Source organism: Zeugodacus cucurbitae, chromosome 4 (assembly GCF_028554725.1).
Source record: "Zeugodacus cucurbitae isolate PBARC_wt_2022May chromosome 4, idZeuCucr1.2, whole genome shotgun sequence".
In the NCBI taxonomy this organism is placed as follows: Eukaryota; Metazoa; Arthropoda; class Insecta; order Diptera; family Tephritidae; genus Zeugodacus; species Zeugodacus cucurbitae.
This window is the reverse complement of record NC_071669.1, coordinates 56,551,108-56,576,790: the sequence shown is the minus strand read 5'-3', so window position 1 is coordinate 56,576,790 and position 25,683 is coordinate 56,551,108. Positions and strand designations below refer to the sequence as shown.

At 34.2% G+C, this 25,683-nt stretch overlaps 2 protein-coding genes across 11 annotated transcripts in view; one reads left to right on the top strand and one right to left on the bottom strand.

Moving 5' to 3' along the window:
- The window catches only part of LOC105220908 (potassium voltage-gated channel protein Shab), a 199,976-nt gene that overhangs the window by 160,419 nt on the left and 13,874 nt on the right, over positions 1-25,683 (top strand). For 5 of the 10 annotated variants that reach the window (XM_054228690.1, XM_054228691.1, XM_054228687.1 and 2 more), the window contains 3 exons: positions 2,513-2,661; positions 3,141-3,632; positions 21,887-22,000. In XM_054228690.1, coding sequence (XP_054084665.1) covers positions 2,513-2,661; positions 3,141-3,632; positions 21,887-22,000 — 755 coding nt within the window. Of the gene's footprint in view, positions 1-2,437; positions 2,662-3,140; positions 3,633-21,886; positions 22,001-25,683 lie in introns of all 10 variants that reach the window. The other 5 variants (XM_054228686.1, XM_054228685.1, XM_029045968.2 and 2 more) reach the window with 2 other exon arrangements.
- On the bottom strand, positions 11,636-13,325 carry LOC105220907 (mucin-5AC). The gene is made up of 3 exons (XM_011197468.3): positions 13,133-13,325; positions 12,856-13,059; positions 11,636-12,784 (listed from the first exon to the last, which is right to left on the bottom strand). Exons 1-3 carry the CDS (start codon positions 13,158-13,160, stop codon positions 11,847-11,849), a joined length of 1,170 nt encoding a protein of 389 aa, XP_011195770.2. The 5' UTR covers positions 13,161-13,325; the 3' UTR covers positions 11,636-11,846.

The following is a 25,683-nucleotide window of genomic DNA, read 5'->3' as shown; positions in this document are numbered from 1 at the left end:
ATAGAACTCAAATTTTTCTCTCAGCATATCTATCGCACACTTAGTATAAAAATGGCATAACTCAAAAATGGTAAACTCTCAGAGGTATTTAATATTTTTTTAATACTTAAAGAAGCAATCTATGTATTAAAAAATTATCTCTCAGAAATAAAATGTAATTAGCAAGTAAGGAAGGGCTAAGTTCGGGTGTAATCGAACATTTTATACTCTCGCAATTTATTTATTCAATTTTATTAGTGCCCTTGAAAGTTTGAAAACTCTAATATTAAGTACATAGGAGTTAGGGACCGTTATGCCCGGATTTCACACATTTTTGACAAGGAGACATATTATTAAAAGAAAAATATTCCTTCAAAATATCTGAGAGACTTACTTATATTTTCGGTAAAAAATTTATTCGAAACTCTGAGGTCCTCATGTTCGATATATGGGGCCTTGAATACTTATCGTCCGATTTTGGCGATTTTTAGAAGGGCATTGCCACACTATAATTGCAGTGTTTGTGCAAAGTTCTTTTCCAATATCTTCACTAGTGCTGACTTTAGATATCGTAAAGTAAACGAATCGGATCGACTTCAAAGTTCTAGTATATGGGAAGTAGGTGTGGTTGGGAACCGATTTGGACTATTTTCATAACATATCATTGGGAAGCCAGGAAGATATTATAAACCGAATATCAATGAAATTGGTCGAGTAGTTTTGGAGATATGGTTTTTGACCATAAGTGGGCGGGGCAATGCCAATTTAAAGTTTGGTATACCATTTTGAGTGCAGCTCTTCTGTACCATCTCTATAATGATGGTGGTTTTCCTCATTGAATTAAAGCATTTTTAGTAGTTTTCATTATATCCATTGTATGGAAAGTGGCTTGCTAATAATCTGATTTCTTAGACTTTTCCTTGGCATTTCCTTGCCTGAAGAAAACGACTCCATCCTTGATATACATAGCTTTAGTAATTTGCGAGACTCAAGACATCCGGATTTGAACTTTTCCCACCCTGATCTTTTGTATATATATAACCCTGTATTTAACTCGTTTATTTTTGGACTTACAACCGACAGTTATGTGAACAAAACTATAATACTCTCTTTAGCATCTTTGTTGCGAGATTATAAAAATAAAAGATAGCAAACAATTGGTTAACGAAAAAAGTTTTATATTGAAAATATTTGAGTTATGTCATTTTTGGGTTTAGCACGCGTTATATCTACCATAATATGTGTCAAAAATTAAGCAGGGAAATTTTTAACTATTTTTTTTTATTAAATCTCGATATTAATTATATTTAGTGAATGTGCTAAATAAATGTCTATCTAACAGCATTATTTTTCTAAGAACTTCTTAGCGTTTTTACGAAATACTAACACAAAGCGGCGAGCATAAAAAATATAAAATTATTTACCAAAAAAAAAAAAGATATTAAATGTTCAAATATATATACATATATAAATGTATAATCAACACCTACTAAGCACAAATTGAATATGTATCTAATTATTTGTGTCTATATATATATGTATGTATAAACATATTCTCGTACTATTGTTGTACTACTACAAAAAAAAAGTAAACAAATTATAAGTACTATAACTCAGTATTTTTATGTCGTCTCATCAACGCTCAATGTTGTTGTAAGTTGTTGCACTGTCTCTCCAATACTAGAGACTTACTTCACAAGCGTTCTCAAGTAATATTAAATTAACTGGAACTATTCTCTTCCATACTTTCTTCTCGTTTCTGCTCACACAATTAATGAAAAAATGTAAAATTGAACGAAAAAATGCTACGTTAAATTTTTAAATTCACAAAATGGCGTTTGTAACAATGCAAAACGGTGGAACAAATGGCATAAATTTTGTATTATTGGAAATAAAAAAAATTCCAACTGGCATTCATGGCTGATTGCGCGCCGCAAACGACAATGAAAAAATATATAATTTATTTTAATAAATTATTGCAACGAAAACAAATCAAATCAATCAACATGCATACAATCATCAACAAATTCATCAAAAAACAACAACAAAAACAAAAAAATATAAAAAAAATGCATTTGTTTATTTAAATTCAACCCGATCATGGCATACAATTCCACACGCGCTTTACTTAATGCACGCCACAACAAATTGTAATATATTTATCGTCGCTACCATCAACAACCACATCACTCATTATCACACTTGCGCACGAAAAAAAAAATTTAAAAAAAAAAAATAAAAAATTTAAAAAAATCCAAATCCCTCAAAAATGCCTCAATAAACGAATGGCTGGCTGCACGCATGCATTGCAACAACATCTTTCCACGCACACGCACACTCACGCACCCATGCAAACACGATCATGCAACGCTATGCAATCACTCTATACATATATATGTACTCGTATATATATACAAACATATATATGTACTCGTATATATGTGACATGCAAAATTAGAAAAGCGTGAAAGTCGCACTAGATCAATAAAAAATTGGCATCGTTTAACACACGCGCTACGCCGGTCCTCCACAGGGCACAATCTCTCGCAGACCGATGGGAATAGCACCGAGGATGGCGAATCCACGAGCGGCGGTGGTCGCAATCCGGCCACCACGGGCGCCGGCTGTTACCGCAACTATGATCATATGGCCAATATGAGGAATTCGAATATGACGCATCACGTAAGTTTGACGTAAGACCACGCAGTCTGTCGTCTCTACTCTACACACATACATATATGTGCATACATGTTTCATACATACATATGTATACTAGAATATACATACACGTAGATGTATGTATGTATGTATATGTGTTGGTGTACGTGCGTATGTATGTGTCTGTATGTATATGTATTTGATTAGAGCGCGCAATTGTTGTGAGTAATGTTTATGTGTGTTTGTTTTTTTTTTTTCTAACTCCCACCGCAACTAACTTTTTCGTATCTTTTACATGGACTAACTAACTAAGATTTTGTGCAAGCATACTCGTTTAAAGCATAATAGTAATAATGAGTATAGCGCTAATACTGAATGTGTTCAAACTCATCTAAATGTACTGCATATGAACGTATATGTATATATACTATCTACTATATATAACAACCAACTAATAATGTTTTATTTCATTTACGAACTTCGTCGCCTCTAATCACGCATAGTTTCGTCCATCTGTACCTGATCAGGAATCAGTTCCTCCATATAGTTATGTCGATACTCCGAACGCCCACCTTACGTCCATGACGGCCATGGAGAGTTACAAGCGTGAACAGCAGCAGCGTCAATTGCAGGCGCAGCTGTTGCGCGAACAGCGTGAGAAGCTGGAGCAGTTGGCGGCGCAACAGGAAGCGGATGCCGCATTGCTGACAACAGCAGCCGCCACACTTTTGAATGTCACCAAACCGTTAACCACCACCACGCCAGCCAACGCCAATGTAGTTGGCACTGCGAATGGTGGCGCGAATGTTGTGTCCGGCAGTGGGAATGCGGCTGGCTCGGGCTCCACTTCGGCGACAGTTGCGGCAGCGGCAGCGGCAACAGCATCAGCATCGGCAGCGGATCAGGATACTGCCGCGAATTCATCGCAAGCGGGTGATAGTGTATCGTTGGTGCCATCCGGTCCACGGCCATTGCAAATGATGATCGCACCTGGGGTAAGTGGAGTTTAGTTTGTTTAGAGAACACATACACACACACACACACGCAAACATACTATATATGCATAGACACTAATTTTAACAAGCACTTATGCCCACTAACACATACATAAATTTAGATTTTCGTATTGTCTTGAAGGCATTTATCTCGTGAACCTTGTGAGGAACATGAATTTGCTCTAAGTAGTAAACGAAGTTCTTGAAATAAGACAACTATAGATGATGAAAGCATTTCCGCCAAATGTACATATGTCAAAGATCTTGATATTAGTTAAAACACATTAGCATATCCTTCGACTAAGTTTTTAATAATTTATAAAACTAACCTTTAGTTTTGCAGTAATATCTTTTCCAAAATAATTACTTTACTAGTTTTGAGATTCCTTTGTAAACATAAAACCCATATAACCTCAAATGATATGAAATCCATTTAATCTCAAAATATCCTGGGAACAACCACTTAGACTAGGTTCGCCGATCACTTATTTACTACCGACAATTTCTTATATACTTCAGTCAAAACTCTGCTCGGAATATATGTAATGTTGATTGACTCAAAAAAGATGCGCTTTATAGCCTTTTCACACAGGAGCTAATTGATCTATTAACCGGCCTCTGCTCGGCTCGATTAAAACGCTGATTAAGATCGATTTACCATACATAATACAAATTTACATTTATTTTTAATTTAATTTTGAGCGACTTGAAAATGAAATCCAACTCAGCGACAAAGACCATATTTTTAATTATATATACGTTCTTTATCTGCGTGTTGTTGTTAACGCTACACGACGGTAGATGACGCTGCTAAATAAATAGCAGTCAGCTAATGAAACTTACAAACTTCTTATGAAAAGCAAAAACAAAAATGTATAACAGCTGATCGGTTATCGAATAGCCGACAGTGTGAAGGGCAAAAAAGGGTTTCTCAATAAAAATTTTAATTGATCAATTAAGTTGGTTGTGTGAAAAGGCTACTAGATTGTTCCCAAGTTATTTGAGGATTTCGAAAAAAATTGTCTAAGTATGTTATTAGCTGTCGCAGAGAGATATTTGTTATAATACACTAGTGGAAAAAATTAAGGGATCAAAAACAAATTCCAAATTTTTGGCCAAATTTCAACAGGCCGTAACTTCGAAAGAAATGGTCGTACAAGAAATCGATAAAGAAGGAAATTATAGCTCCCAGTGTCTAGTTTTTGGATTATAACTTTAAAAAATTTTAATCTCTGCGGTTTTTCAGTAATCGTAGAAAAACCAGCAACAAAAAAATTTTCAAAACTTTTTTAGTTTTTTTTTGGTCTACGGGCGTGGAAAAAATCTTTTTAGCTTAACCACTATAAGGATCGGATACTTTGTTCATTTAGCTTTAATTTGGTTTTTTGAACACCTCGATACGTCCACTTCTCGCCGAGATATCGCTCTTCAAATGGAAAAGGATCCTTTTGTCTTTGATTATTGATATTTCAGCAACCAATGATCGCACAGAAAGTTAATGGTGGGTTTCAAGAACTTGAATGAATTCTCCTTAACGACTAGCCATTGTTTTTCCGAAAAAAAATTGTTTTCTTATTGTCACATGAATTTGAAAAAGCAACAAAAAAGGGCTTTTGGTGGTTTTTTGGAAAATCGAGCGCTAGATCGAAAATATTGAGGAAACCACTAATGTTAAGTGTGCCTTTTACAGTTTAATATGTCCACAAAAACCCTACAAAAACTCAAATTAATCCAGCCAGCCGTTTTTTTGTTTCACTCGATCGAATTTTTGAAAAACTTAAAGGTTCACGTTTTTTGCTCTGAAAAGCTCATCATTTTAAAAAATGAGAAAAAAATCATTTTTCCAGTAGTTCCTTATTATTCGTTAACTGATATGTCAGTAGAAAAAAGCATTTTATAAACCATAATTAACCAAAAATACACAACCCAACCTCGAACAATAAATATTCCTACCTATGAAAGGAGAATAACTAATCATAGTAATTTCGTTGAATTAAAACACAACCATCAGATTATAGGAAACGGGTTATTTTGTAATAACAAACATAATTCACCAAATTCAAGTCTCTCGATAATATTTTACTATACAAAGACTTCTCATTAATATTGAAGAATATATTAAGATTGCATCGAAAAATACTACTTGGTTCGAAATTAAAACCAGACGTGTCTTTCTACTGAAAATTCTTCCCTTTTTAAAGCTGTAGAATGACAATCGCTAGAGTTTAGAGATCACTTTTATTTCATTAATCACTTGAGTTAGTTTGAATTAGTCTCCATATTCGTAAATTTCGAACTCCACAGATTTCGTTCAACTTCATTAAATCACACGATGTTGTTAAAAACAGCAAAAACGTGTCCAGGGTTCAGTTTCAAGCTGACTTGTGGCTTTCTGATCCTTTGCTGAAAACAAAATCGATAAATTCGATAAGAAAAGAAGTTTTATATAATTACTGTATATTATTCTTATGACAATTCCAGTCATTAATGCTTATCGGATCATCAATGTGGACCGATATCTTAAGATTCTTATTTGAAATATTTTTATTTCATTATAAATAATTCCACAATGGATAGATATTTGGCTTTCACTTACCTATATGTATCCTATCATAAACCACTATAAATGGAGCAAAAAAACTTTGTACCCTGGTTCTCGAGATATAGCCTTCAACAATACACTTTACTGTTACTTTCTCACACGCATACAGCCACATTAATATGGACCAACTACCCACAAGCAAAATTTGTAGTCACATATAGTTTCTAACATCCGCCCACCTCCTTTATTGGTACTTTATAATCGTTTTAGTAATTGTATAATATTTGTTTCAAGTTGAATTAATGAATATGTTTCAATCACTAAAAATCACTGTGTTTATTGAATTGTTTTCAAACTAAATTACAATTAATTATGTGTCATAAAAGTTCAATTCATACAAATCTATAGCTAATCACTGTGGCATAATTATTTATTACATGTTTTATAAATAACTGTACATTATTGTTTGCCAATTATAAATAATTACTTATAATTTTGTTCGCATTATCACTCATCGTAATTGAATTTTTGATACACGCGCTGTCTGTTGTCTAGTCTTCGACGGAGATTCACTGCACTTGTGGCATGTTGGTTGAGGTTGCACGCTTTTCTCGTGCAACAATTGGTTGCCATGCGAAACTTGTGAAAGCATTTTCGAATTTTTATACCATATGTATGTCTGTATGAGTGTACAATATTCACATCGTGTGAATTTTGCAATTGCCTGCTGTCTGGGCCACGCTTCAATTGTATCTTTATACGCTCGCGTGATAATCACAGGATTAGCTGGCACGCAAACTCGCCTTCATGTCAGTTGCCATTGAACTTTTATTATGTGTTTAACGGCATTTTAATTGTGTTTCACATTTGTTAACTTGTTGAGTGACATATAATGAGATAATGTAGCGCTATGTATGTCGCTTTCAACAATTATAATTAGTCGAGGTACTTATTTCTTAATTTCTCACGGGTCGTGTATTAAAAGTGCATACTTAGGATCTCCACTCCGACCTCTAATAGAGGCTTTGAAATACACATGTATGTTCTTAGTTTTACAAATAATATGGATATAAACAGAGAAAACAGTTTTTAAATCCTTTTTTAGAAATTCTTAATGAGATATCCTAAACACTTTTATTGTGATGTGTTCCCAGAGTCATATTTATGCTCATGTCAACCACTGCTCTAAATACAGTTAAGAATAATCTAGTATAATTCCTAGAGTTCAAATCGTTTCTCAAACTATCTGTCATAGAAATCATAAAAAGAATGATCCAATTCGAGGTTCCCTACTTAAAAAAAAGCACAGAAAATTCAAATTTAAAATTTAATGGGGAAAATTTCGACTGGTAACTGGCGAATGGCACGAGTGATATTTTGCTCCAAGGTCTGAATCGAAGGGGGATTGCCCGCATGGATTTTAGACTTTACACATCTCTACAGAACACGATCGTGGTCAATCGACCGGCCCAAAATGTGAAATTAATTGCTCACCAAAGTGTTCTCTCAATAAATCCAATAATTTATACGATGTATGGGAAGCCAGAAATGAGCCTCATCGGTGAACAGAATTTGACTCGAAAATGTCAGACGAAGCGATATCGCCTTAGAAGGTCGTGCGGGTTCAGTTGTTGCACAAGCTGTATTTTTTACGCTTTCAATTTAAGATCTCGACGATAAATGCACCAAGTCTTTCCAAATGTCAGTCCAAATTGCTTTGAACGGCGCGGAATCGACTCTCCACGGTCTTCGTATACACTCTCAGCTACGGCTGCTATGTTTTCTTCATTCCGTGCTGGACGTGAATTTTCGCAATAAAGTTGAACAATTTGTAAAAGTTGTTCAGGAGTAAGTCTTTCCATGATAAAATGCCAAACAATACTGAACAAAAATAACATGACAGCTTGACACGACTCACGCATAATCTGTCAAAAAAATACTATTTAACAAGTAAAGAAGGGCTAAGTTCGGGTGCAACCGAACATTTTATACACTCGCAATTTATTTATTTAACTTTATTTATATTATATAATATACAATTTGACCCACATATTCGTCATATATATTGTATAAAGCCCATTGAATGTTGGAAACCCTAATATTAGGTTAGAAGCACCGAGGACTTCGTGTTCGATATATGGAGCCTTAAAAACCTATGGTCCGATTTCGGCGATTTTTAGAATGGGGCTGCCACACTATTAACATAGTATTTGTGCAAAGTTCTGCACCGATATCTTCACTAGTGCTTACTTTATATATTGTAAAGTAAACGATTCAGATCGTCTTCAAAGTTCTGGTATATAGGAAGTAGGCGTGGTTGTGAATTGATTTGACCCATTTTCACAACATATGATTGGGATGTAAGGAAACTATTACAAACCAAGTTTCATTGAAATCAGTCGAGTAGCTCCTGAGATATGGTTTTTGACCCATAAGTTGGCGACGCCACGCCCATTTTCCATTTTGTAAAAAAATCTGAGTATATCTTCCATCTGCCATATCCTATGTGAAATTTAGTGTTTCAGACGTTTTTGGTTAGTGAGTTAACCCACTTTTAGTAATTTTTAACCTAACCTTTGTATGGGAGGGGGGCGTGGTTATTGTCCGATTTCTTTCATTTTTGGACTGTATAAGGAAATGGCTAAAACAAACGACTGCTTTGGTTTATATAGCAATTGGTTTGCGAGATATATACAAAAAACCTATTTGGGGGCGGGCCACGCCCACTTCCACAAAAAAATTACATCCAAATATGCCCCTTCATAGTGCGATCCTTCATACCAACTTTTCTTCGGTTTTCGCCATTTTGTAGGCGTGGCAGTGGTCCGATTTTGCTCATTTTCGAAAGCAACCTTCCTATGGTGCCAAGAAATAAGTGTGCCAAGTTTCATCAAGATATCTTAATTTTTACTCAAGTTACGGACAGACAGACAGACATTCGGATTTGAACTCCACTCTTCACCCTGATCACTTTGGTATATATAACCCTATATCTAACTCGTTTAGTTTTGGGTGTTACAAACAAACTATAATACTCTCTTTAGCAACTTTTGTTGCGAGAGTATAAAAAGTACCAATACTTGGACCATCCGATATTTTGATAAATTGGCATAAAAAAGTTTGGGGAATCGTGCGTTTCTTAAAAACCTAAAAGCCCTCTCGATCTTTTCGATTTTGGATTGCCTACATGAATATCAAAAGAATCTCTCCCCAACAACTCTCCCATACCACGAGAGAACATCCTCAGTATCAAATATTGTTATGAAGATATTCAAATATTCAAAATTATTTTCATTTCATGATCATTTTTTCGCTCATAGGAATTAAATAACATCTCATAAATTAATGTTTATTGTTTAATATGCTTTTTATAAACTAAAATATACATATCTTATCAACTTAACCAAATAATTAGCTGTTTTTTGTAGATATCTAGCAAAACTCTGTAATAATGTGTTTCATTTCATTGATGTTTTTAATTACATAATAAATTATAATTACATATAAATTACAAATACAACTCTACAACTATAACTATACACTTTTTACAAAGAAAAATCTATTAATAAACTCTAATACCACTTTAATTACAAAAATACAATACAACTACAACTACAACTACAATTTCAAATACTGCAATACAACTATAACATAACATAACATTTCTTAACCCATACCAGACCTTACGGGGAAAGAGTAAGGAGGTACAAAAAATATCAAACATTTCACTTATTAATTTGCGTACTTATTTTTATACTTTCATATACTACAGTTCTTTAAACAGTGAATGGGTTTTGCAAATTTGTCTTGACTCTTTAGTGGCTGCAGCATTACCTCTAGCTACATACATAAATGCTCATGCTCTTATGAGAATTGTGATTTGCAACCGCAAGAATGTAAACGCAGCTACATACATATTTCATATTTAAATACTACATTTCACTTAAATTTAAAGTAAATAAAGTTCGAATAAAAAATAACATTTGCTATGTAAAGTTTTGCTTTTGAAATAATTTTAGAAGTAAATATTTTATAAAGTTTTTAAGCATAAACATTCAATACTATTTTTGTTATTTAATAAAAAAAAAAATTAATTTTAATAATAATAATTCACACTTAACGTACGAAATCAAATAACAACCTTAGTAGTGCTGAACAATTATTAAAAATTAGAATTAAACGATCTAACCGTGGAACTGAAAATTTAACTATTTTGAAAATATATATATTTTTAATTTTCTTATCAATTTTGATTAGTTTTTCAAAAAGAAATTTAGAATTTAGAAAACCTGTAAATGCATGCTGCTGCCTACCTTTAGGCTCCATTTATTTCTCATGGTAATTCGGTATCTTCAAAATATGAAGTCATTGTTAAGGTTGATTGCACCACAAGTAAGCGGAAAGAGATTACAAGGTAGACTAGTCTATACATGATTAATATATTCAAAATCTTTATTGATTAAAAGTATCGTAACTGTATTTCTTATATACATTAGTCTGAAATCTGAAGCATACTTTTCAACATTTTCCAAAATCAATATCTCATTTGATTTATACAATCAATTTTTTCGATAAAATAGACTATCAAGTATTAAAAAGATGCAATTAGATGTTCTGGGATCCAAATGGCCATTACTTCAAGAAAAAGTATTATCTACAAGTCGAAGAACTGTGCGTGGAGTGTACTCTTCAAGGAGCTCCACATAGAGTTATTTCCGATAACCAACTTCAGCCAGTGAGGAAGGAGCTTGGTATTGAGAGAACTTTGAGATATTCTTCTATGTGAGCAGGTCCTAAATAAATATTAGGTCTACAACTTTGCTTCCGCCGTTTTTTGTAAATTTAAGGCTTTTTTCACTTAGAACAGCCTCACCGTACGTATCCGAAAGCATTCGATGAGCCTGCAAACAGATCTCTACAAAATTTTGTTGGATTAATATTGACACAAATGTCCAAGATCGATATAAAAAAATCGATTTAATCGACCAGTGCTTGACCCTAGAGACATCTATTGGAAAACAGCGGAAGCAAAGTTGTAGACCTAATATATTCAAATAAATTGGGGAAAGCAAAGCACGCAATTCGAATCGACTTAAAACACCTTCAACGCGTTAGAATTTATGAAACAAAGAAACATATTCCAAATAGGATTGTAAAGAAAGAGCAGGTCCTCTGTCTTTAAAGTCAAGCTCTTTAATGAACGACAATAATCTTCTCATACACAGTGTTTTCGAAAGCTATAACCGCGACGAGAACTAGGAATCCATATTAATTCCCTTTCATACCTTCGACCTTCCGAATTTTAGACGTCATAGAACACCAAATCAGAACCAGATTTACAAAATATTCGAATACATAAACGATACCAGATAGTATTGAAATATCTAAGAAAAATTTCGAAGTGAGAACCTAAGAACCAAAACAAAACCGTTCCAAAAAAGCCCACCTTTAAATTATATAGTCATTTATTATGGTTATGGAAAGTGAGTGGACATGAGAATTAAATAAAATAATCGAAAATACAATAAACACTCTTCTTTTATGAAGTGAAGTGCACAAAACAACACAAATCGTTTCAGAAATACAGTTTACAAAAATATACTGGCGATGAAGGGGAGCTATATATATCTATAGATATAGTAGAGGGGGGGAGTAAAAGGCATATTTCAAACTTAATCGTAATCATAGTCAACATAAAGTGGCGCCGGCTCGGCTGGTAACTGCTGCTCTTGCATTGCCAACACTGGCGGCACAGCTGTCGGCCGCTCCGCCGCTGCCAACGGTTGTTTCAACTTATCCAACAAGCTACCGATATCGAACTTCACCGTCGGCACGGCAATACCTTCGGCCGCCTGCAAGCCGACCATTTGCGACGACAGCGCATCCACATCTTGACGCGCCGCAAAGAGTAGCTGATCGTGCGCGGCCAGCTGCAGTTGCGCCGTTTGTGCGCGTATTGCCGCCGAAGCGACCTCTTGTTGGGCATTCTGCAGCGCCGCCGTCACGCTGCGCACATGATTGGCCGCCTCCTCCAGCTGTTGCTGCGCCGAATTGGCCACCGCTTGCGCCTTCTTGATCTCAATGGCTTCGAGTTGGACGCGCGCCTGTGCCACATACAGATGTTGCACCAGTGAGTGCAGCGCGCGGGTTTTACCCTCCTGCTCGGTCAGTGCAGCGGGTGGATAAAGCGAAGAGGGCGACAATAGGGCGCCATCATAGGAACCATTAGCACCAGCGCCACCAGGCAAACTCTTCACAGATATACAGGTGGTCGCCTCCACGGGACGCATATATGGATAGGGCATTGCGGCTGGCTTCTGCGTCGGCTCATCCTCCGTGCACGTTGTCGTCTCAACTTCGGGTATGCACGTTGTCGTTGTTGTCGCCGCATGCGTTGTAGGTGCGGCCGTGGTACGTGGAGCATGTGTTGTAGTCGTTGTTGTGGTTGTTGTAGGTGCTGGTGTTGTTGTGGTCGGTTGAGGCGTCGTTATGATCGCACGTGTTGTCGTCGTTGGTGATTGTCCTGGTATAATAGCGACACACGTCGTTGCCACCACACCGTGCGAGGTGTGTGTGTGCGCTTCAACATGTTTTGGCGGTGGCTCGGTTTCTAGGAAAGATATATAAAAGGTTGATGAAACATAACAGAAAGCAAATTCTAAATTCCTTCACAACACATACCGCATTCGGTCGTCGTCTCTGCTGAACGGGGGAACATAAGATAGTCCGATTCAGAATCGTTGGGTTGATAGTCGGTGTCGGCTACATTGGCACTCTGCAAATAGTCCATGTCATCATCCATGTCGGAGTCCAAATAAAAGTAATCGTCACTACGAAACGGTACTGGAGTTGTACTTGTAATGTGTAAAATCACCACCAGAAGTACTGCAAAGAAGTGAGACGTTGAAAACATTTTCGAAAGCGTAATAACACTGCATTTAGGACTCGCTGAACTCACCAACCCATATGCAGCGCCTCAGTTGCATTGAAATAACATTTAGGGTTCTTTGTTATTTTGTCTTCACTCGTATTCCGAATGCAATTTGTCAAAAACTGGTCGTGCTAGAAATAAATAATAAATAAACAAATCTGACGTACATTAAATTTCTGTTTTCACTCAAAAAAATCAATGACAGTCTTTCATATTTTTCAAGAACACGAATCACATAAAAAACAAAATGATAATTTGAGTTTTCATACGTTTTTGATTTTGACGCAACGAATGAGAATGTGAGGCCAAAAATAAAAAAAATTATATGAATTTGTAATGTTAATTACAGAGTTAGGTGGCAAGGTTGTGTAATTACAGTGTTTCACCTTGATAAATTGTAGTTAAGGGTACATTTTAATTACTGTTATATTTGTTTTAACACCTTCGTTGCTATTCATTTTCTGCTATTTATGTCCGTGGTATATACATATTTATCCTTCCTATATATTTTATGAACTAAAAATAAATCTTTATAAACCCTTCAACCATCGTAATCGGGTTGGATTGCTTGGTGATAAATTCCAATCCCACATAAGAAAAAATATGTATTTGAAATAAATTAACAGTTAAGTTCTCTCCTTTGGCAGAATGTGTAATTAGATGTAGTAGGATAAACATACGTGGAGACAGTGGCGGATTAAGCAAGCGCTGGGCCTGTAGCAAATACTGTTTAAAGGCCCTTGCTTTACTATAAGTTCTCAAGTTAAGGTTATTAAATAAAACAAAACTGTTACAAATGAATTTTTCTGGACTTAATATGGGCAAAATGTAGAGATAACACTTTCAAAATCGATTTTCAAAGCGCCTTCGTAGCATCAGATCAGGCTGACCAACTAGTGTCCGACAACCCTTTCAAAATCGGAATTTTTGACATAGCATCTATCAAAGTATTCGTAAGAAGACCCCATCGATAAATAGAAACCAAAAAAAAAAAAAAATGCATAGAAGTAATTTCAAAAAATTCAACGAAATCAAAGAAAAATAATGCTCCTGTTCAGAAGCCTACAGCTACAGGGATTATATTCTGCTTACTTATTTATTGCCTTGATTCGTGCGTCTATTTCCCACTCATATTGCTGGCATTATTGTAGCTTTATTCTACTTTGATATCAATGCCACATTCACTTAAGAAATTTAGAAAATTTGAATCTAGTTGTTCAGCTGTCCAAGAACTTAACGAATCTATCCACTGGTCCAGATGTCATCAGTGTCCAGATAGCACATTACCAGATTCAGTTGGTCTGCATGCGATATATAGCTGTAGTAGAATCCAATGAAGCTGAGTACTCTTTGTATCTCGCAAAAAAATTATTTAAGAATACATGCAATCAGGTGAATGAATTTCTCACGAGTTTTTTGATAAATATCACGTACGTCCTTTTCCTTTGATCCGTTTAAATTTTTACAATAGTTGATAAATTTTACAGTAGGACAGATGTGGGACCGTGGGGCCCCATAGCATTTCCTACTCTTACTACGTGGCTAATCCGGCACTGTGTGGAGAATGCAATTTATAAGATGTTCTGGACACAATTAAGGTGTTGGGCCACCTATACCGAGGAGATAGTGGGCTTATTGTAAACAATCCTTCCTCTAAAAATCGATCCTTTATATTTGTTGTAAAACCTTAAAATTATTCGATAAAATTATGGTTATTTACTGTAAAGGTTAAAAGTCTAAGAAAAGACTAAGTGTTTTAAAAACCACGAAGAGAATAATCGATTATAGCGATAATTAAGCTTTTAATTTTTGTTTTTATTAAAATACATATTTACTTCAAAATAAGCCTCAATCTCTGGAAGTATGGGAACAGGAAAAAGGTTTTGAAATCGTTTTCATTGGCTGGAGACTCGGCAATATTACCTCGATTGTATGCTCGAGCTCGAGCTTTACACATAGCTTTCGCATAACTAAATAGTCATAAACGATATAACAACCACGTGCCTTACGATCTTCCAAAATACTTTTAAAGACTGATTTGTTGTTCCTTCCATACAACCTCTTTTGTATGCCTGTTATATTTGTCGACTTAGGTGTTCGAATAGTCGTACGGTAATTAACCATTCACTTACGAATGGATGCATTAAGGCCTGTTTGGGAATCGCTTGATTTTTTCATCAAGAAGTGGTGTTAATTAACACACGAAATTCTTTTTGTCTGCTTTTCATAATACCAAAATATTTGTCCTTCCATAAATTAGACATTTTCAAACACAGAAGAAGAATTAAATTTCATACACTACATACTATAAAGTCTATAAATTCTGTTTGATCTACATATAGGAATCTTCTCATATCCTAGTTTTCAATATTATTCCAAAAAAATCGTACACTTATTTATTAACTTTCAAGAGGAGTTCAGTTGATAAATGCAGAACAATATGACATTAAATCTTCCCAAAATTATTTCTATATGAATATAAAGCATACATTTAGGAGCATAAAACTTCAACGAATATTAAATTTTACTTGACATAAAAAGCCACAAGTCGCTTAAGAGCTAACATAAACGGAAGCTTAAAACAAGTGCCTAAGTATTTCACCGCACAGTCTTAAACTGACACAAATTGTTGCAGGCGGACTAAAAATATACATACACTTGTACATACATATTGCAATGTATGGGTAGTATAAAGCTTGAAGAATTTCTGTAGCAAAAGCGCTGAAGAATGTGCTCACACAGAGCAAGCAATTGCAATCAAGCAGTGAAAATGCACAAAGCAACAAATGAAATCAATTGCGAATGCTGCGCCTTGGGTATTCTTCTGTTGCGTGTTGTGGTATATACTCGTACATATATACCTATATAAGCACGTACATACTCTTCTATATATTATAAGTTATTAACCCACAGAAGAATTTTATAATTCAGACTAGTAAATTTAAAGCCTAGATAAGGACTAGTTCATATCCAGAGCATAAAAAATAATAAATTTTTGAATAATATATGTATATTTTAACTCTTAAATACTTTTCCAAGCCAAGAATTTATAAAAAAACATCAAGTATCACTAGTCTATAAAAATACTTTTCAATCAATCATGCAATCTTTTATGCCTTTGGCATCTATATTTGGATACTAAATTTAAGACTCTATCCTTCTTAGTATGTAGAGTAAAATGAGATCCCTTTCGCCCGCAATTCTCATAGTTATAACAGCAATATATTTTCTCTACAATACTGGTCCATCTTTCCAAGAAACCACTTTTTCTTCTGTACGATATTTTCCATGACTACTATAAGTACTTGAGTCTTGAGTTTGTCAGTCTCCTTATGCGTCTGCACCAAACTCTTGACTGCATATAGTATATATGTATGTATAAAGGCATATAAATAATGGCTTAGAAAACGGATGTGAAGCACGCTTAAGCGCTTCTCAGTTTCGTGGCCAGCAATATGAGCACATTCCACTAACGGAAAAGATAAACGCAAAACTCGACTCAAATTAGACTTGTTGAAATAAATTGTTTGAGTAAGCGTTATTTATCGTGTTCTTTACTTTTCCTGTTTCTTCTAGAGAATTGAGATAAGAGAATTTAATTAGCAAATTAGTTAAACAAAGTTTCTTTATATATGTATTTAACATATAGCAGGATGATGAGTCATATTTGACTATGATTGTCTTTTAAAAGTTAAAGTGATCGAAGGTGAGACTACAAGTGATTGAAAAACTTTTCTGAGATCTCAGAATTCGTAATTTCAACAAGGGTTTTAAAATCAGATTGGATCGTGGATGGGATCGGATCGTCTTAGTTAACTGTATTAAGGGGTTGGGGCAGTCAGCGCACGGAAAAAAATGAAAATTGTCAGTCTTTTTTTTTTGCTGTTATTTTACAAAAGCAATGGCACTATTACACAATGTTTTGACTTGAAGTCACGAAATTTCGAAGTCAAAAAAAAGGTCCTTGCGGTGACAATCATAAGGTCTTGGTCCTAAAATCAATCGGATAACAAAAATTAGTTTTATAAATAGATAATCCTGGACCTGATCGAAGCTTTTTTTTCAAAAGCTAACAAAATGGCAGTCTCAGCAATTTTTATTCTAAATTTTCGGGAAAAGAATAAAAAAAATCGAAATTTGTGAAAAAAACGATAAAGCTACGATCAGGCACAACTGTCAGCCACTATTCCGTCAATTTGTATTGCTATGAGTCATTTAGTTTGTTTACGGGGTCATTAGGAACAAGTCAACCTTTTGTGTGCGTTGCAATTTTTACTATGAATAACAATATTGAACAGAGAGGTTATGTGCAATTTTGTGTTTCAACGAAATTTCTTGTGCCAAAACGTTAGAAATGTTGAAAAAACATTTGGTGATTCAACCATGTCGAAAACTCAAGTTTACGATTGGTATAAATTGTTCAAAGAGGGGCGAGAAGAAATGAACGATTTGCCAAGTCCAGGAGGGCCTTCGACCCTCAATCAACTGAAGAAATCGTCGACAAAATTATGGAAATGATGCTCGAATATCGTCATTATAGTTTGAGAGCGATAGCCCAAATAATGGAAATGTTTCATGAAACCGCTCGTCATCTTTTGGTTGATGTTTTGGGTATGCGAAAGATCTGAATTTCCATCAACGAGTGAACGAGTTTTAGAACAAAAATTCAACAAATATCAGCGAACAACACCCGTACTCTCCAGATATGGCCCCGTGTGACTTTTTCCTGTTTCCAAAACACAACTTTGTGGAACCCGTTTTGAGAGCATTGAAGGCATCAAAACTAATTCGCAACGAGAACTGAATGCCATCCCGGAATATAGCTTTAAAGGTGTTTCAAAGATTGGATTGTTCGTTGGAAGAAGTATATTGCCTCAGAAGGCCTATTTTGAAGAGGATATAATAAATTTAGATGATTGATGATTGACTTATTTGACAAAATGTATTATGTATTCTAAAAGCCGTATAAATTCTATTAAAATCTCCTGAGCGGTTTTCAAGTTACAGTTTTCACCAGTTCAAAAAACATTTAAAAAACGCATTTAAAGTTTCACACTAGTGTTTTGGATTGCCCGAAAGTTTTTTGTTATTTGTCGAATAACTCGAAAAGTAATTATCAGATCAACTTTAAATTTTCAGTGAATATTTTTAAGATATATCTTATGTAATATATTACATTTCACGAAAATACAAAAAATATTGAAATATATTTCCTTGCATTATGCACCATATCTTGAATAGCAAAATAATTGGCGTGGTCGGTCCACATCGTAACTGAAATGATTATATCGTTCTTCCATTCTTTCTCCACTATTTTTGTAGTCTCGTGATCGTCGATATTTCCAATGTCGTTCGATACTCTAGCGAACAATCTCTTGAAGTTTGAGAATATAAAAAAAAGTCTGATTTATGAAATTTTTAATAATTTTCCTTAATTTCAATTACGGTTCATTGACTTCTTTGAAAGCACTTCTTCTTCAAATTTTGCAATGAAGTTACATCAAAGTAGCTGCTGGTAATCTTCACTTTTTCTATACAGTTTCACGTAATATTAAAATATTCAGGTTTTTTACGTTTAAAAAGCTTGAAATTCCACCATCAATAAGCTGTTGTTTTTGATGGATTGTGATTTTGGCTCTCCCAAAGCATACTCCGTACAACACTTTGGCATACCCAAGTGTTCACGAACGATATATCCAACATAGTATTTTGATATCTTAAGAATGTCAGCTAACTCAATTTGCTTTCTACCGTAATTTGGGTAGTTTTTTTTTCGACGTTTCGAAATTAACCCATTAAACGCGAAAGCTAAATAGCAAAGATAGAGGAACCAAACTTTGTGTGGATAAGGGTTGATATGTACACAAAACTACAAACAAAAGTGTCGACCCCTATCCGGGGGGGTCTGCACGACCCGTGACATATATGTAACGCTCGCGGGTTTCTATTATGTAATACAATGTTTGATACTAACATGTAAATAAACATTTCCATTGGATTTAATTCATCAATTTTATTATTTTAATTATAAAGTTTACAAAAAGAAAACGAAACAAGTACAAACGTATGAAAATTCATCAATTTTTGGTTGAGAAAGAAAACTCAAACTGGTCTAAAGTGAAAGTTGTAGAAACAATCCACACACAAACCTACGTCACACATTACACATTTGGTGTTTATTGATCGCTGGCAGTTGTTTCCAGCACAGCGTCTCCTGTTAGGATTTCTAACTATGAAATGGCCAATTAGGTCATATCAAGCATCAAGCTCAATTTTGCGAATCCGGACGTCTAAATCCCCATGGTCCTCGGACTTATCCATAAGTACGACAAAAGTGATTAGCAATGGTTCTTCTAAACTGTAGCTGGGTTAGCCCGTGTCCGCCTTTTCTATGTAAGAGCCAAGCATTTTGAAGGGAGACATCAACCAACCAGGTAAAAATTGAGAACCACCACTTCTTCCCTCTAGCTCCAACCCTGTAAGCGTTAACGTTTTGGTCCATTCGGTCTGTTCCGCCCATATTCTTATTATACATTACGATAGCATTGGGGACTTGAACCTGAATTCGAGCATGTTCTGCCCTAGAGTATCTTCCAGCTGTCCCTACCGGTTCCTTCCCAAATAAAGTTGATGCAACGGAAACTACTGCATTGTCTACCCATTTCGTGACTGTAATATCGCATTCAGAAATCCGGGAACTAACCATATAACCACGTTCCTTTTTTCAACTTATCCTTCAGTGGCAAAGGGCAAGAGATTGGTATTGAATTTTGCCGAATTGTTCCAGTTCCCTCATATCCCATTTTTTTTTTAATCCAACCAAAACAGGTATTGAAGTGAAGAGATTATCGAAAAAAAATTGAAATGGAAGTGGCTTCCACGTTTTATCGAATTCATCGATCATTGAAAACAACGGAGCAGCGTTCTTTCCATAGTTTGCAGCGTACTCTTCGTTCGTCCTAGGGTTTTTTCCCTGATACATCTCGAAGTTTAGAAGATAACCGGAAGGCGTATTTAGACACCACATTTTATAACCAAATCTCAACGGTTTGACTCTAATAAATTGTTTACAACCGTGTCTATATCAAAGTCGGTATTTTTTCTTGTAACAATTTTACAATCCTCGACAAGCTTCATCTGCCGAATCATCACCTGAAAGAGCACCCGCGTCAGGAGCCTCTATATATATAGCTTCCACCTCTTATTCTTCATTATTTGTCAATTCGTCCAAAACTGCGCAAACTTCTTCAACAGTTAGTTTTGCCCTAATAACGAAAGAACACGCACATAAATATGTATATTATATATAGTTATACAATTCATAAGGTGAACCCGCGAACGTGACATATATGTCACAGCTACACAAGACGAAAAAAAAGCTACAAATACAGTCATTTAAAATTTTTTTTTTATTTAGCATAAAATATCAACCACTATCAAAATATACAAAACACTCTTTTCACATAAATCGGTGACACTTTATTAAAAATCGTACTTACCGACAACGTGTTCCCATATCGATAGTTTTTTTAGGTGTATGAAATCGGCTTCATGTTCACTGCGCTACTAATTTTGCTACACTAAACGGAAAAGGCAAAATATAGCGCACACTTATTCTTTGATTTGTTCACTTCAATTCTAATTTATAATCTGGAACATTTAAAATTGCATTTCGAAAAAGTCGTAGATTTATGTGAAAGATCGGAGCGTTACATATACGTAACACTAGCGTTTAATGAGTTAAAAACTTTGCAGTCTGCAAGTGTAATTTTCTCTATTGAGTTTCGAAGATGAAACAAATAATTATAAAAAATGTTGAACTATTCTTCATTACAAATACTAAATATATACACGTCAACTATTTATATATACACACATGCATTTAAACATTTATTTCAATATTTTTTTTATTATTTCAATCATTTTGTCTGTGCACACATTCTCTAATAAATGCAAATATTATATTCATGCAAATGAAAAATGCTAATATTTACCGCAAATTAAATGTTAATTAACAATTTTCTTAATTTATGCAATAACTGTGTACGCACATGCACCGCTGCTTTTAAACTAATATCTAAGTGCTCTCTTAACATAAGCTCCAGCACAAGCACTATCACAATTGATTAATCACATGCGTTTAAGCACAGCCAGTAGTAAGTATGTATATAATGACGCGTTGCCACTACTCAGCCACTTTCTACTTACCACTTGCCATCATCTTGATACTAAACAGCGATTAAAATGTCGAGAATGTGATAGCACCGCCCAACAGCACTAACACTTTTCTTTGTATACTATATACTATATAAATATATATATATTTGTAAATAACTTTGCACGCACATATCTCTTTATACACACATATATCTAACTCTAGCACCATTTTATGCATTTAAGTTTACTCGCTATATATTTGAGCTGCTGCTTGGCATGCAAAGCACTAAGAGTACTTTCTGAGCGTTTCTGTTTTCTTTAACACTTGAGATTTGTAATTTTCCACTCTAACCCCAAATCCTGCCAGCCATAATTACTTCCTTAATTCACCTCCACCACAACAACAACAATATCCTATCCATATCCAACATTCCACATCCCATACAACCAAAAGTATAGCCATCAACTGTCTTCCCCGCCACTTGTAATTGCGTCCAACTATTCCAACAAAATAACCCAAAACAAAAAAACAACAAACATAAAATATTAGCAAAACTCTATATTAAGTGCAGTGTAGAACAGCAAAAAGAAACAAAAACCAAATTGTTATTCACCATTTTATAGGAAGTGGCCGAGCTGCGTCGTCAGGTGGCACTTGAGAATTTGCAAAACCAAAGAATGGATAATCTGGAGCAGGATGTACCTGTGGAATTTGAATGCTGTTTTTGCACAACGAAGGTATTTTCTTTACTCATATACTTATTTAATTATTAAAGAAATAATATTAATATTAAACGTATGAAACTTGTAAATACACTCACAAACATAAGCCAATAGTCTAACTTGAAATTAAAAGCTTAAGCAAGAGTAAAGCAGAAAATAAATTTATTGGTAATGCATGCTTGTTAGTTAATACTTTTTGTTCGTAATTTTTGTTAAAAGTAGGCATTAGCATTGTTATATTTTATTTTAATGCCATTTGTTGCACTTTACTTTCATATTTTCTACAGTTGTTTGCATTGTGTTTCCCGCTATTTTCATTATCATGCTTTAAATAACATTATCTTTTGCACTGTTTGAAAATTAAATGATTACTAAATCAAATTGTTATTACTAAATCAACTAGATCATTATTTTGAAATCACTATAAGTCACCACAAATACCTGCCTTCTATGCACTATATGCGGTTTGAAAGTGTTAACCCTTAGTAGGACACATGGGTTCCGAAGTTCAGTGGAACTCCATAACAAACTTCTATAACTCGAAGATCTCCATAACTCGAACTCTTGAATTGGCAATAGCGTTTAGAAATCAAATTTCATACAAATTTGCTCTCATAACTCAAACTTCTATATCTCGAACTCTTGAATGGGCAATGGAAGTCAAATTTAATACAAATCTCCTTCCATAAATCGAACTTTTCGACCAGGGCATAATACAAAATTTAAAATTTTTCTACCGAGGCAGAATTTTAAAAGAGTCACTATATTCGTATGGAGGAGAACAAGAAAACGTCAAGAGCCAAACGATAGCAAAGTGCAACAGTCAAAATTACAGATGACATGTTTTAATGTATAATATTTATATTATACTTTATTTTTTTTTAAATAAAAATTTTTACGAAGTAAATAACTAAAACAGTGCATAAATCTATATTTTACATCGTTTTGAAAAATTGTATGTTTTAATGAAAATTTCTATAACTCGAAGTCTCTCTGACTCGAAGTTTTTTTGTGTATTATGGTGATTCGAGTTATAGAAGGTCCACTGTATTTTCAAATTCTTTAAATAATGGTGATTGTTTTCTTTAACATTTTGAGTTTACGTTTATTTACAAAACTATCTCTATGTTTTATTTTTTTAACACGCATACTTTCAATATTTAATTTAATGTTCATTAAACGCCATGCGCCTAATTAAGGTTAACATATTCGAACCGTTTCATAATCAACAACATTGACTTCATTTAGAATTTTGTGAGATTTTTTAGTTTCAATATCTTATGTATATTTTTAGCGCACTAGAGCACTTGTAGTATTTCTTCTTAGCTTTGATTAGTAATCAGTTGTTTTCATACTTTAATTATAATAATTCAAAAAAATATAAATCTCTCTTTTATTAAATTAACGAACGAAAGTATATATGTACATATAGCTGAATACAATTTCGTAGTTAATGACACGCAAAAACTGTCAGATATTAATAAATTATTTACTGATATTTATTTTATGATTGTATATTTCATGATTTAAAAAATCCCAGTATTAATCTAAAATTTGTATAATTCAACTTAGAATCACGAAAACTTGATAATTTCTATTTTTTTACAAGTTTTCTTTTATTATATCAATTATAAAGGGGTTTTCAATAAGAGCTCTAAAAAAGTTCAATGAAATTTTTTATGAGAAAGTACATTTAATGCCATTATATAGTATATGCAACTCGTTTTCTTTTGCATGAAGTCCAATTTTCGACGATTTTCGATACTGCTGCGATTTCACGTTCGTTATTCGTACGAAGTTCATCAATCATCGCTGGCTTGTTGGCATAGACCATAGACTTGACGTAGTCCCACAGAAAATAGGCGTCAAAACCCACGACCGAGGCGGTCAATTGATTGGGCTATTTCGTGAGATAATACGTTCACCAAACTAGGTTTTCAATAAATCGATTTTTGATCCGTTGTGTGGCTTGTGGCGCCGTTCTGTTAGAACCACATATTGTCCAAGTCCACAACATCCAATTCGGGCCAAAAATATTCGGTTATCATTGAGCGATAGCGATTACCATTCACAATAATGTGTCGGTCTTGATCATTACGGAAGAAGTACGGCTCAATAACACCGCCGACCCATAAACCGCATCAAACCGTAATTTTTTTTGGGTTCAATGGTGACTCATGGTGTACGTGAGGATTGTTGCCTAACCAATTATTTTTTAACCAATTATTTTGACAAAGCCAGTCAGCCATAAATGAGTCTCATCGCTAAGTAAAACGTATCGCTCTTAACCCTTTCATACCAAATGTTGCCTATAGGCAACATTGTACTTACCGGCTTCTAACTCTCGTTATTTAAATATTTTTGACCAGCGTTTTTTTCAATTATGTAGACTTATGTGTTGTGCAAGCTTACAGTTACATTTTTTGTAATGAGCTGTGCACGTATTCATTCAGTATGCCTTCTCCGCAGAGTGGAACTGTCAAAATCGGTTACGCGAAAAAGTTATACTTAAGTGTTTATACAAAAAGTGCTCAAAAACATAAAAAAAAATGTTTTATTTTAAAACAAAGTGAACTATATAAATAAGTAAAGATAAGAGAGTTATTAAAAAAAAATTTCACGAGAAAAGTGTTTAGTTTTTTATAATAATCTAATTTGTGCCTATAAGCAACATCCTGTAACTAATGAACGAGGATACATAGGACTTTGAAATTTTTATAACTTCATATTTGAGTTAAGACTAATATATATCTGTCCTAAAAAAAATGTTAGCTCCGCCCATTTTAATTCTGACATGAGAGGGTTAAAGTTGATGCCACTGACCCCTAATTTCGGTAGTAAATTTTAATAATTTCGACTCGTTGTTGGATCGTATATCTTTCCATGAGGAAATGGCAAACCTTACTGTAGAGAAATGTCAAAAGAGCGGGAAAAAACATGACGTCGTTTGATGTCCCTATCAGTCTACTTTTGTAGCGTCCCTTTTGAAAAACCCTTTATAACAACAAAAATATTTTATTAAATTCTAAACAAAAAATAAAAACAAAAATTATTTTCATTATAGTAAATATGGAAATAATAATAGCAATTGAGGATTATTACTATAGATTTCGAAATAGTAAGTCAAGCTTACCACCGAGTAAGGCTCTAAAATATAACCAACTAAGGAGAAAGACTTATATTGAATTACGAAATTCTTAAAAAAATGCTATTCAACAAAAAAATGTAAAATTCCATGCTGTTTACCTTGAACACATGTACTAGGTGTAGATCTTTTCAAGAAACATCGCTCCGTATTTTTTTAAGATTGGATCCTTAGTCTATCTGGGTCAACTGGACAAAAATCTAGCAATATCTACACAAAAGTGGAATTCAGTTCTTCAAACTGGCACTAGTTTATGTTTTAATTGAAGCTAATAACAAATAGCTTTAATTAAAAAAATTAAATTAATTAATTAAATTAATTAATTAAAAAAATTAATTATATTTTTTACAGAAATATAAAGGCTATATACATACATTCTTCAAAAGTTGGAATCACCTAGAAAACTTCTAAATCACATAATCAATAAAAGAAATTCAGTTTCCAAGGATATGAGAGGTCTAAAGATATATTTAAATTATACTATTTATCTACCAACATACGATGTTACTCATACGCCCCGTAGTATGTTTTCATCTTGTTACACTTACTATGT

Coding starts and splice junctions, on each gene's coding strand:
- LOC105220907 (XM_011197468.3), bottom strand. CDS start 13,160: ATGCAACTGAGGCGCTGCATATGGGTTG. Junction 13,060..13,132: donor GAGGCGCTGCATATGGGTTG/GTGAGTTCAGCG, acceptor ACTTCTTTGCAG/TACTTCTGGTGGTGATTTTA. Junction 12,785..12,855: donor AGAGACGACGACCGAATGCG/GTATGTGTTGTG, acceptor TATCTTTCCTAG/AAACCGAGCCACCGCCAAAA.